Source organism: Rhinatrema bivittatum, chromosome 2 (assembly GCF_901001135.1).
Source record: "Rhinatrema bivittatum chromosome 2, aRhiBiv1.1, whole genome shotgun sequence".
In the NCBI taxonomy this organism is placed as follows: Eukaryota; Metazoa; Chordata; class Amphibia; order Gymnophiona; family Rhinatrematidae; genus Rhinatrema; species Rhinatrema bivittatum.
In genome coordinates this window covers 440,162,025-440,175,896 of record NC_042616.1, presented here as the reverse complement: position 1 = coordinate 440,175,896, position 13,872 = coordinate 440,162,025, and the positions used below count along the sequence as shown (strand labels likewise).

The window sequence follows — 13,872 nt, the reverse complement described above, 5'->3', positions numbered from 1 at the left end:
AATTATCTGACGATAATTTTAATCGTTCAAAAACGATTCACATCCCTACTGAGCATACTGTATTGCATCGGCCTCAGAGTGCTGCACTGGAGGGCTATCAGCTTACCATCTTTGGGCAGCCTTCTAACAGTACCATCGACATTTTCTGAAGACATGGAAGAAACAAAACACATCCATAGATCCCCACATTTGGGAAAGAGATTCAGCAAGTTAAGAATGACTTTACCTTTTGTTAACTTCTTATTTAACAAACCAGCAAGCATTACAGAGTACCCAATCGTACAATTTTTATTTATTTATTTATTTTTTAGAGTTTTTATATACCGGCAATCATGAAAACATATCTTGCTGGTTTACATAGAATGGGGGTGCAATAAAATACATAGAACTTAAGAACAAAGAACTAGAACTGTGGTGACAGAAGGTACAGTTACATTTAACAAGGTGGCCAAACTTGGAGTAGGAAAAATAGAAAAGAGGATAGAAAATGGTTAAACAATATACAATTTAAATGTAGTATACAAAATAGATAAATGTTATAAACAAACATAAAATCTTCCATCAAAAAGACAACCAGTATACACAGATAGCTCTTCAAATTGATCATGGTCTATAATGACTTTTGAGATATTTGTATATCTTAATATATAACATTACTTAGAGTGGCTTTAACTAAGAAGCAATCAAAGCCTTGTTAAACTAAGGAACTGGCCCAGATCCTGTATCATCCCCACACCATGCCATACTCAGAGTAACTATATTTGAGTATGTATGTCTGCCTTTCTATTAACACTGTCTCATGCAATAGTTTATGCCAATGCACCATTAATATAATTTTTTCTCTATTTATGCTATAGTGAGATTAGGAATGTGATACACTGATGGACTATTTTATGTACAAATGCCATACATTTTTATTTGTCTGTAGTGTATTTTTTTTAAATTAAAAAATAATCTTGATTAATCTGATATAGCCTTTATGTTGTGCGTCCCGTCCGCACCCGGCCTGCACACGGGCCTGCTCACCGTGCTAGCTCCTCTGCAAGTCATGGGTCGGCCTCCCCAGTGGCAGCCGCGAGCTCCTCCTGGTCTCGGCATCCTCAGTGGCATTGGCCATGCCCCTACGCGCGCGCGCACGGACCTCCCGGCCCCTTGTAGGGCCAGGGGTGGATCCTAGCTCTGCGGTGCGCCCTGATTGAATGTACTACATAAGGAAGTTCCTGCCTGCACTTCCTTGCCTTGGCAATCGGGTCGGCACTGTATGTGTACTTGTTTGCCTCCGTGTTCACAGTCTTGTTCCAGCCTTGTTCCAGTGTTCTACTGTTCCAGCGTCCTACTGTTCCAGCCTGTCCAGTGTCCTTCTGTTCCAGCATCCTTCTGTTTGAGCGTCTGTATGTCTTGTCTCCCCAGGTAGTACCTTCAGACTGTCTTTCTGGTACTGACCTCAGCCTGCTCCATTGACCATTCTGCTCGCTGCCTGATTCTTGACCTCTGCCTGTCTTGTGACCTTGTCTGACCTCTGGAACCTGACCCCCACTTCGTTGACTAATCTCGGACTAACTCCTGGTATGTGACCTCTGCCTTGGCTGACACTCCTTGAACTGATCCACGGAACCTGACCCCGGCTGCCATTGACCACGTCTCTTGATTCTGGCTTTGTCCCTTGCCTTGTCATCACCTATGCTGTACTGGCCTTCCCAGATCCTCCAGGCCTACAGCCTAATGACCGACTGCGTGCCCTTGCTGCTTGTGGGCACGCCTCTCTCTACTACCTCCCTGGGAGACCCTGCCAGGCCCACCTATGTCCAAGCAGCCCGTGTCCCTCCGGGCTCCACCCGGAGGGACCGCGGGCTTCCACTGGTGAAGCTCATCCTAGACTCTCTGTCTCCTCCTGTGCTCCGCCCCCCTAGGGGCAATTGCTTCCTGGTCCCTACCAGGGAGCCGTTCTGCACTGCTCAAGGACAAGGGTCCACCTCCAAGCGCAACACTTTAGGGCAGGGTTTCCCAAACCTGTCCATACTGAATATGCATGAGATACATTTGCTTAGCAAGGAGACTCAATATGCAAATTCATCTTATGCATATTCATTGTGTTGATCCTGAAAACCAGACTGACTGTGGAATCCCCAGGATAGCTTTATGAAGCCCTGCTTTAGGATACTGTCCTACTGTCTTTCTGTTATTGTCTTTTGGCCATAAAATTATATTTCAAATGTTTGTGCTGTCTCTGTGATTTATACACCTAAATAAACTCAATGTTATTGCTGCAGGGAGGTTGAGATAATTCTCAATAATCATATAAGCTCCAGTAAGGAGATTAGTCTCAGCAAAGTGCTACTATAATGTCAGCAGTCAAAAGTCTGGCAAACAATAGTTATTTCCAGATGTTTTCAAGTTTATTGTAGCAAGCCCAAACAGTTTTGCTTCCTTCAGTTAATTCATTTGCAGAAAGATGAGAAAGATTCATGGTAGCTTATCAGTACTTCATTCCTCACTTTAGCCTGTTCTTGGATTGAAACAGATTTTTTTTTTCTGTATGATTCATCAGTTTGAAACCAGCATGTAGATGCAATGCTGAAAATGTATTTGTTGTTGAGGTTTATCTTGGTCTCCTAAGCACTATCAAAATGAAAGTGTCATGAGGAAATAAATGTCCTTAGTAGGAACAACAACCTGGAGTACTGGGCATATTTCAGAAGTGATGAAATTATTTGTAAGCTTGGAAAACATGTAAATGAGCACGGATAGGTTCATGTGTCTATCTGAACAGATCATAAAATGATGCTAGGGTTACTGATTAAATACAAGCCATCTGTCAGGTCGCCCTCCCCTTAAGCTTTGTTGGAGACTTTTGTTGAATGCATGTGACTATAACTTAGTTTATTATTCTGAGAAATCCAGCTGACATGCCCTGAAGCCAACTGCAACCAGAGAGTGGAGAATTTGATATTCTGTCACTGGTTGTAGTTCTGATGCTGAAAGCAACAGTCTCTGCACATAAATATATCAAGATGATGTTAAAGTACCAGATCTTGTTATCTCTTTAAATGGGTGAAGAGAGGATGAGCCAAACAACAGTTGGAGAAAGTTAGACTTTTCATTGATTCCCCAAACAAATTATCAGCATACAATGATGTTTCTATGGGGAAGTCACAATATCCTCCAAAAGGAAGAATGATTGTATATGGTAGAAATGTTGCGTGCTACATGTCCAGAAACTACACATGACTGTTCAAGCTTGAAGTTGCAATCTGGTAGTTTACAATAAATGCTGAGATTGAACACAACATAAGGAAACAGAACTCACATTAAACATTTCCTAATGTTCCAGCAGAGGCAGAGATACACCTGTAGGTAGTCATGATGAAACCAAGGTTAAGAAGATATCTGCTTTGTGGAATTGTTCCAAGGAGAATGACTCCTTTTTCTTTTTTACTCATACTGAAACTGCTATTAGAAAGGTGATCTGATCAGAATAACTTCTGAAAATACAACTGCAAATGCCATGTAATTTTGATTGTTTACAATGCATGGAATTAAACATCATGATGAATATTGTAGACCAGTGTTCCCCAACCTTTCAATCCCAAGACAATACCGAAATTCATAGGAAAAAAAACTCCCCGAAAATAAAAACTAATATTTTTCCCCTGCACATATCTATCTTTTATTCCAGAATAGGCTAAAGTAATTGAAACATCATCAGATGGCACTTATGTTAATGTTCCCGCTGAGTAGTAAATATGCAAAGTCATGATGTTGTTACACTTGATACTGTGTGATTAAATATTAGCCTGAACATAGTATTGCAGAACCACACTTTGGCCACTACACCTCAACATAATTATCACTTTGGCAGCACTGGAAGCAGGCATGTTATATATTCAGCCTACCGTATAATAGGACTGATACAATACAGTGCGCTCAGCTGAGCGCACTGTATAACCCGCAGTCGGATGCAGGTTGAATAGGCGCTAATCAATCCCCTAATGCAATAAGGGGATTAGCGTATATTCAACGTGTGTCCAAAGCGGAGTGAATCTAATAGCACTCATCACATGCAAATGCATGTGAATGAGGCTATTAGGCAGTCACTCCCGATGCGAAAAATAAATTTGCCTCTCGGACGCACATTTAACTGTCATCTATTAACGCCCTAGCACCTCCTTGCTAACGTGACCCCCTAGCGCCCCCCCTCCCCCCTTGAGAAAGCTGACTGTTCAGCGCCCGCTTTCTACGCTAATTTATTGCATCGGCCCCAATATTAGCTCCTGTTGCTTTATAATTGAAAGTACATTGTAAAGTGACATACGGCAGCTACAGGGATATACTGTCTCAGAGACTCTGTGAATCTTTATGAGCAACAAGTGCAGGCCTTGATTCCTGCGTAAACCTCCATTACAGATTCATTGTCCTATCCTCATTCATTTTGAAGTGATGGCACAACAAAATTACATACAAATGAGGATGGCTAAAAAAAATATTCACCAGAACTTTGATAGCTGGAATGGACAAAGAGTGAGTTTCTTTGAATTCCAGGAATGCATCACTTTATAAATGACATGTACAAGTTGATCTAATTCTTTAACTTGAGAATATTTACTGTATATTGTTTCATCTGGGTTAATGAGACATCAAAAGACGTACAGCAATATACAGAAACAAGTGCTTTTTAATAATTTGATTTACCCTCATTGTCTCTTAACGTAAAGTTGGGGTTCGCTGGGTTTGCCTCACCAAGGGAGAAATGGAATCTCGATCCATTGCCAGAGTCATCTTTGTCAGTGGCACTTACAGTATGAATAACCTGCGAAAAATATATCAAAATGTGAGTGTTAGAAATAAATTTAAAATATATCTTACCTTTTGAGGTCAATATTCAAGGGTATTTATCTGGATTCGCTTTGAATTAGCCAGATAAATGCTGATTTTTGAACATCACTTAGCCAGATAACTGAGGGACATTTTTGGGACATTCCAAGGTGGCGATCATTTAGCCAGATAACTCTAATATGTGGAATTAGCCAAATACATTATTCAGCTAACATTCTATAGAAGGATAAGCGCTAGCCGCATTTAAAAAAAAAAAGGCAAGTTTGTGCCAGCCAGCTGGTGCCCCATGCCCGGGTGTTGGTGCTCAATGAGTTTAGGCTGCATGATGTCGCTGGTGACTGCAGTCATTTACGGGGTGCTGGTAGTAGTGGGAGGGCTGGGGTTGGCTTTGGAGGATGGGAGGAGGGGGCATGCTTATATTTGAACACTAGCCAATTCACCTTAGATTTTGGCCCCTACTATTTATAAATATTTCAGGGATTTGAGGGTTGTGGGACACAAGTCTGCCATCCTAAACATTTTCTTTTTATTTGGTCAGAGCTCATCCAGCTATTTCCTATAGCCTCATAGGTTAAAGATATCAGGCTACCTTTAGCTTGATACAATTATATCTAACATGGCTACAGTCAAACATAGGGCCTTATTTTCCAATATCGCATTGGTAACGCATTAGGGGGCGTTACCAATGCAATGAGGCTTCTTTCGTGCAGTGGGGAAACATCGTGTGCGGCGATGTTTTCGCCATTTGCGAAAACATTAGCGTGCGGAGATAGTCCCAGGGAGAGAGAGAGAGAGAGAGAGAGAGAGAGAGAGAGAGAGAGAGAGAGAGAGAGAGAGAGAGAGAGAGAGAGAGAGAGAGAGAACCTTACTATAGTGCCTATGCCCTACATAGGTATTTGAATCCCTATGGGAGGGCTACCTACTAACTCGGGGTGGGGATTAGGTATGAGCGTCGGGGGTTGGGGGCCACTTTTGCATTCCACATGAGACCTACGGACAGAACAGTGGTCTCTAGTGCAGATTTGCTGGCCGTCGGAGTGAGGACGCTCACTCCAAGCGGAGATTTGGCCAACATTCTCTCCACCTAGCATGTTGTTGCCCAGGTAGAGTGTCTATCAAGCTAGGTAGAGAGAACGTTGCCCAAACCACTTCTTGGTGTGAGCGTCCTCACTCCGACGGCCAGCAAATCTGCACTAGAGACCACTGTTCTGTCCGTAGGTCTCATGTGGAATGCAAAAGTGGCCCCCAACCCCCGACGCTCATACCTAACCCGAGTTAGTAGGTAGCCCTCCCATAGGGATTCAAATACCTATGTAGGGCATAGGCACTATAGTAAGTCTCTCTCGTCATCTCTCTCTCTCTCTCTCTCCAGGAGCCTGAAACAGGCTGTCTGGGACTATTGAAATATCGTGCACTGCGATAAAACATCACCGCCCTAAATCTCAATATGATATTCACTACTACTGAAATATGAATGGAAGAAAAATTCATACTGGCACATGACACCCAAGATAGTCACCTATTCTAGTAGAAGTGTGCAAAGGAAACATTTTATTCATTTTGCTTTGGTTTTCTTGTTTGTTGCTTTAATCATGTTTTAAAATGTTGCTTTGTTTTGTTTTGTCACTTATGTGTGTAAAATGTTTTTGTTCACATCTGCATGATGTTACGTGCATATAAAATTTATGAACATAAAGTAACAAGCTAATAAAAAAATGAATACACATTCCAAGTTTGTAGCGCAGAATCTGTAGTACAGATGCTTCTGGTGAAGACAACACCACTGGTAAAGCATAAATACAACTGTTCATCAGCTTATTGTACCGGATAAAAGAGAAGGAAAGTACTATTAAATTACAATTATAATTCATTTGAGGACCTTTGACTTTGCAAGAACTAGTATCTCTATAGTACACAGAGATCTGCAGACTCTGAGGAAGCAGCTTGGGCACAAGGTAAAAACCATACGGCCTGATTTTAACCCCCCCCCCCCCCCCGCACATAAAAAACAGGGGTTACATGCGGCCGGGCCTTGCGCATGCTGCGTGTATTTTAGAAGAGGTCCTGCCATGCATGTAACCCCTGTTACGCGCACAAGAGCCAGCCTCTATGAAGGATTGGTCCCAGGGGCAGGGAGGGGTGGTCCAGGGGCAGGGAGGGGCAGTCCAGGGGGCGGGGCGGAGTTGGAGGCCGCCAAAATAGCAGCCTTTTGCCGTCATGCCGGGAGATCGCACGCAGCCTGCCAGCACGCAGCCTGCCAGCATGCAAAACTTACGCTAGCTCAGGAACTGGCGTAATTTCCAAAATGAAAAAATTTACAAAAGGCAGGGCCTTCAAAGAGGTCAGGGAGGAGAGGGGAAGAGGGAGGGAGGGTAGGTGGGGGGGAGGAGCAGACTGGGAGGGAACTGGTGGAGGCCTGATCTCATCACCGTGCGTAAACTAGGGAAATCTACTCTCCCCCCGGCGCGTGCCAGCCCAGATTTTATAACATGCATGCACCGGTGCATACATTATAAAATCACACATCCATGTGAGTGCACTGGGTAGCGCGTGCACATGGACGTGTGTGCATATTTTTAAAACATCTACCCAATAACCCTTTCAGATATTTTAACTGTTCATGGAAAGAGGAAGGAAAGGTTATGTCATATAGACAAGATCAAGAAATGGCTTAAAACCTGATGTAAAAAAACAGATTTTAAATACATTGGAGGAAGGTTGCATATGGAACAGTAAAAGGCTGTATAGTAAATTTGCCTGCATCTGTCTATGGCAGGAAAAAGAATCCTAAGTAGGAAATTCAGATCATATGTCATCAGGCATTTAAACAAGAAGTTGGGAGTGGCAGTTGGAAGCCAATGGATGTGGAATGTCACCCTCAACAACCTACAAAGTGTATGGGGAAAATAAAAGAAATCAACTAGTCTACGGCAAAAAGGGAGAACAGAAGGAACAGCTAGAAAATTAAGAGGACAAATGCTCGTAGTTTGGGTAATAAAGTTCCAGATCTGCAGGTTGGAAACAAATTCGGATATCATTGCTCTTACAGAGACATTTATTTATTTTTATATATTCCACTTTTCTTTCATCACTTCAAATTAGATTACCTTCAGGTACTGTAGGTATTTCCCTATCCCCAGAAGCCTTACAATCTAAGGCCTGGATTTTCTATCTTCGCACCGGTTTGTGAATTCCAGCACAAAATGGGGGGGGGGGGGGGGGGGGCTGAGAAAGACAGCAGCGATCGCACCATCGTAAAAGGTGGTGCTATTGGTGGCCTTAACTTTTTGCCATCAGCAAAGTTTCCACAGCGTCTACCCCAACTCCTCCTCTTCCAGTGCTGACGCCATCCCAATCTAGGTATCACCTGCAATAGGGTTTGAAAATAACCCCCTAAGTTTGTACCTGAGGCAATGGAGGGTAAAGTGACTTGCCCAAAATCACAAGGAGCAAAAGTGAGACTTGAACCCTAGTCTTCTGGTTTGTAGACCACTGCTCTAACCACTAGGCTACTCCTACACCTCATTTCATGAAAGGATATAATATGTTCAAGAAGGATAGAGATTTCAGGAAAGCTGTGATAATATTTATTTTGTCAAAAATAGTATCCAAGCAACAGAAATACAGGGAACATGAGGAATAGAAGAAACCCTGTAGGCTGTCATAGAAAGAGACAATGGCAGTTCCATCTATACTGATGTGGTCTATAGGCCTTCAACTCAGAAGACTGACAAAGAAATCCAAAACATGGGAAGAAAGGGAGAGGAGCTGCTGGTTGGAGAATTTTATTTTGCCAGAAGGGGATTGGAGAATTCCTTCTGCGGAATCTGTAGGAAATAAAGATATTATGGATGTACTTCAAAGTAGTAAGCTTAAACAAATGGTGCTGAAACTCATAAGGGAAGAGTTGATACTAGAATGAGAAGTGATCCAAAAACAGTTGATGAGTGATCAAATGTTTCACAACTAGGATTCAATGCCAAGAAATGCATAGTTATGCATTTAGAATGCAGTAATCCAAAGAAATTGGGAGAGATTGGGAGAGAGAGACCTTGGGGTTATTGTGTCTAATGATCTGAACTTACTAGCGATGCAATGTGACAAAATGGTAACAAAAGCCAGAGAGATGCTAGGCTTCTTAAACAGAGATATAACCAGCAGGAAAATAAAAATGATAATATCCTTGAACAGGTCAATAATGAGGTCTCTCCGGGAGTACTGTGTCCAGCTTTGGAGGCCATATCCCAAAAAGGATAGAGATAGGAAAAAATCAGTCCAGAGAAAGGCAGCCAAAATGGTGTGGGGTCTGTACTGAAAGACAAATGAGATTTGATACCTGAAATAAATATACCCTAAAGGAAAGGAAGGACAGAGGGGAAGGGGATTGGGATATGATATAGGATTTTAATTACCTGAAAATATGAATAATCTACAAGAATCAAATATTTTCCAATGGAGAAGAAGCTGTAAAACAAGAGGCATGATATGAAGCTCCAAGGAGGTAGATTCAGGAACAACATCAGGAAATGTTTTTTAATGGAAAGGATGGAGGATTCATGGAGTGCCTTCCCAGAGGAAGTGGTGAAGACAAGAATGGTAATGGTAATTTGTAAGATTTCTTATGTTTTTTTCAGGGCTAGAAATCTGCAAATTTATATCTCATTTAGCAGCCTCAAGGGTGGGGGTCTCAAGGATCTTTAAGGTAAGGAGCATAGGATTGGGCCACAGAGCCCAAATGGGAATTTTTTTTTTTTAAACTAACCTCTGCTTAACCAGCGATATTATCTGAATAATTTTCCATTTAAGTTAATGTTTTCCAGGTAAACCTACGCAAATAAATTTGCAATCTAACCAATGATATTCAGGTATAGACAGAGAGGTTTCAAAGTTATCTGAGTAAGTGGGACGTTTAACCCTGCTTAATGTCTAGGTTACTTATTCAGTTAATTTTACCCGGATCGCCCCTGGAACCCTTTTTAAATATTGGGCTTACATTAGCCACCCTCCAGTCTTCAGGTACAATGGATGATTTTAATGATAGGTTACAAATTTGTACTAATAGGTCTGAAATTTCATTTTTTAGTTCCTTCAGAACCCTGGGGTGTATACCATGTGGTCCAGGTGATTTACTACTCTTCAGTTTGTCAATCAGGCCTACCACATCTTCTAGGTTCACTGTGATTTGGTTCAGTCCATCTGAATCATTACCCATGAAAACCTTCTCTGATACGGGTATCTCCCCAACATCCTCTTCAGTAAACACCGAAGCAAAAAAATCATTTAATATTTCCACAAATGTTTTATCTTCTCTAATTGCCCCTTTAACCCCTCAATCATCTAATGGTCCAACTGAGTCCCTCACAGGCTTTCTGCTTCGGATATATTTTTAAAAGTTTTTACTGTGAGTTTTTGCCTCTACGGCCAACTTCTTTACAAATTCTCTCTTAGCCTGTCTTATCAATGTCTTACATTTAACTTGCCAATGCTTATGCATTATCCTATTTTCTTCTGTTGGATCCTTCTTCCAATTTTTGAATGAAGATCTTTTGGCTAAAATAGCTTCTTCCCTTTTAACTATGCCGGAGATCATTTTGCCTTCTTTCCACCTTTCTTAATGTGTGGAATACATCTGGAATATGCTTCTAGGATTAGGGATGAGAATCGTGTCCTCGATCGTCTTAACGATCGATTTCGGCTGGGAAGGGGAGGGAATCGTATTGTTGCCGTTTGGGGGGGTAAAATATCGTGAAAAATCGTTAAAAATCGAAAAATCGAAAAACCGGCACATTAAAACCCCCTAAAACCCACCCCCGACCCTCTAAATTAAATCCCCCACCAAATAACTTAAATAACCTGCGGGTCCAGCGGCGGTCCGGAACGGCAGCGGTCCGGAACGGGCTCCTGCTCTGAATCTTGTCGTCTTCAGCCGGCGCCATTTTCCAAAATGGCGCCGAAAATGGCGGCGGCCATAGACGAAAAAGATTGGACGGCAGGAGGTCCTTCCGGACCCCCGCTGGACTTTTGGCAAGTCTCGTGGGGGTCAGGAGGCCCCCCACAAGCTGGCCAAAAGTTCCTGGAGGTCCAGCGGGGGTCAGAGAGCGATTTCCCGCCGCGAATCGTTTTCGTACGGAAAATGGCGCTGGCAGGAGATCGACTGCAGGAGGTCGTTCAGCGAGGCGCCGGAACCCTCGCTGAACGACCTCCTGCAGTCGATCTCCTGCCGGCGCCATTTTCCGTACGAAAACGATTCGCGGGGAAAATCGCTCCCTGACCCCCGCTGGACCTCCAGGAACTTTTGGCCAGCTTGTGGGGGGCCTCCTGACCCCCACGAGACTTGCCAAAAGTCCAGCGGGGGTCCGGAAGGACCTCCTGCCGTCCAATCTTTTTCGTCTATGGCCGCCGCCATTTTCGGCGCCATTTTGGAAAATGGCGCCGGCTGAAGATGACAAGATTCAGAGCAGGAGCCCGTTCCGGACCGCTGCCATTCCGGACCGCCGCTGGACCCGCAGGTTATTTAAGTTATTTGGGGGGGGGTTCGGGAGGGTGGGGATTTAATTTAAAGGGTCGGGGGTGGGTTTTAGGGGGTTTTAGTGTGCCGGCTCACGATTCTAACGATTTATAACGATAAATCGTTAGAATCTGTATTGTATTGTGTTCCATAACGGTTTAAGACGATATTAAAATTATCGGACGATAATTTTAATCGTCCTAAAACGATTCACATCCTATCTAGGATGGTATTTTTTAACAATGACCATGCCTCTTGCACAAATTTTACCTTTTTAGCTGCTCCCTTTCAGTTTTTCTCTAACTATTTTCTCATTTTATCAAAAATTTACTTTTGAAAGCATGAGAGCCATGGATTTGCTTACTATCCCCCTTCCAGTCATTAATTCAAATTTGATCATATTATGATCACTATTGCCAAGCGGCCCCACCACCATTACCTCTCTCACCAAATCCTGTGCTCCACTGAGAATTAGATCTAAAATTGTTCCCTCTCTTGTCAGTTCCTGAGCCAATTGTTCCAGAATGGTGCCTATGTGGAAATTTCAACCTCCACATAGATGCTATTTCTCCATCCCCCCTCCTGCAAAAACTCTCTTGCCTCAATGAATGCCATTGGCTTTAAGCAGATTATAACTGGCCCTACACACAAAGCAGGCCACTCCTTAGATCTTATCTTCATTAACTATCACATCCACTCCTCTGAGATACCCTCCTGCACCCCTGTCCCCTGGTCGTACCACTTCCTCATCAAACAACCCCTTCTCCTGACAAAAACATCTATCTCCCTTTACCCACCCTCCACGACCATTCACTTCAGAAAACCCTGCTCCAAAGACGACCTAATTTTCTCCCTTACAGACACCCTCAATGATCTTGATCTATCCAACCCTGAATCTGCCTTCTCCAACTTGTACAACATCACCAGAGACATTGCCAACAAAATATGCCCCTAACAATGAAAACCCTAAACTCCTCCCGCAACTCTAGAAAACCATAGTACACTACAGAACTAAAAACACTCAAATGTGATCTAAGAAACGCTGAAAATAAATGGCACATGAATCCATCCCCCTCCCTACTGGCTTCATAAATCCACCCTTGCCCTCTACAGAACCTCTATACTTAATGCCAAATGTGACTTCTATGCCCTCAGAATTCACAACATTCATTACAATGCCAAAGCCCTCTTTTCCGATGTTTCAGACCTCACAAAAACTGCCCCCTCCCATCCCTGATAAAGAATCTAAAACCATGTATACAGCCTTGCCCACTTCTTCCATGACAAAATAACCAAGCTTACAGCCAGTTTTCCCACCTCCACCACCCTCTCAAACACCCCCTCTAAAATTTGAATCCACCTCCTCATCTGAAATAGAAACCCTCTTAAATAAAATCAAACCCGCAGCTCATCCCTCCGACACCATTCCCACAAAATACCTCCTTACCATCCCTAACCTAATAGCCAAACCTTTAGCTGATATCATCAACTGCTCTAGCTCACTTGGCAACATCCCCTCCTCCTTAAAACAAGCCATTGTCAAACCCATCCTTAAGAAACCTAACCTCAACCCGTCTGAACCAGTCAACTATCGACCTATTTCAATCCTACCCTTCCTAGCCAAACTTATGGAAAAAATAATAAACACCCAACTCTCTGAGCACCTTGAAAAACACAACATCCTATACCCTTCTCAATTTGGCTTCTGCAATTTCCACAGTACCGAAACCCTCCTAATCTCCCTCACTGACACTCTCCTAAAAGGCATGGCAATGGGCATTCCTACATCCTTGCAATGCTTGACATCTCCTCTGCCTGTGACACTATCAGCCACAAGATTCTTCTAACCCGCCTCTCTGAAATTGGCATCACTGGCACCGCCCTTCACTGGCTTGAATCTAACCTCCATAATAGACACTACAAAGTCAAAATTGGTAACAGCGAATCTGAGCCTATCAATTTAACTCGAGGTGTTCCCCAAGGCTCCTCACTATCCTCCAACATTTTTCAACATATACATGCTGCCTCTTTGCCACCTTCTATCCAGTCTAGGACTCATCCATTTCATCTACGCAGACGATGTTCAAATCTTTATCCACATTACCGAATCCATCTCTAAATCCCTCAAGATCTGGGAAACCTGCTTCACATTAATCACCCTCCTCCTCTCTAATCTAAACCTCTCCCTCAACTCCTCCAAAACTGAACGTATTATTATTTCACACAACCCCAATGCTTTGAACACAACTGACATCAACACCCTCCCCCCTTCAACCCCCTTCACCCAACACGTAAGAAACCTTGGCCTAATAATAGATACCCAACTCAACCTCAAAAAATTCATAAGCTCCACCATGAAAGAATGTTACTATAAACTTAATGTCCTCAAAAACTTAAACCCCTTCCTCCACTTTAATGATGTCCACACTGTCCTACAGGCAATAATATTCTCCAAATTAGACTATTGCAACTCCCTCCTGCTAGGACTCCCTTCTTCCACAATAAAACCTCTTCAAATGCTACAAAATGCT

At 42.9% G+C, this 13,872-nt stretch overlaps 1 protein-coding gene across 3 annotated transcripts in view; it reads right to left on the bottom strand.

Moving 5' to 3' along the window:
* The window catches only part of CDH18 (cadherin 18), a 1,107,921-nt gene that overhangs the window by 82,897 nt on the left and 1,011,152 nt on the right, over nt 1–13,872 (bottom strand). For all 3 annotated transcript variants that reach the window (XM_029590319.1, XM_029590320.1, XM_029590321.1), the window contains one exon: nt 4,690–4,807. In XM_029590319.1, coding sequence (XP_029446179.1) covers nt 4,690–4,807 — 118 coding nt within the window. The remainder of the gene's footprint in view (nt 1–4,689; nt 4,808–13,872) is intronic.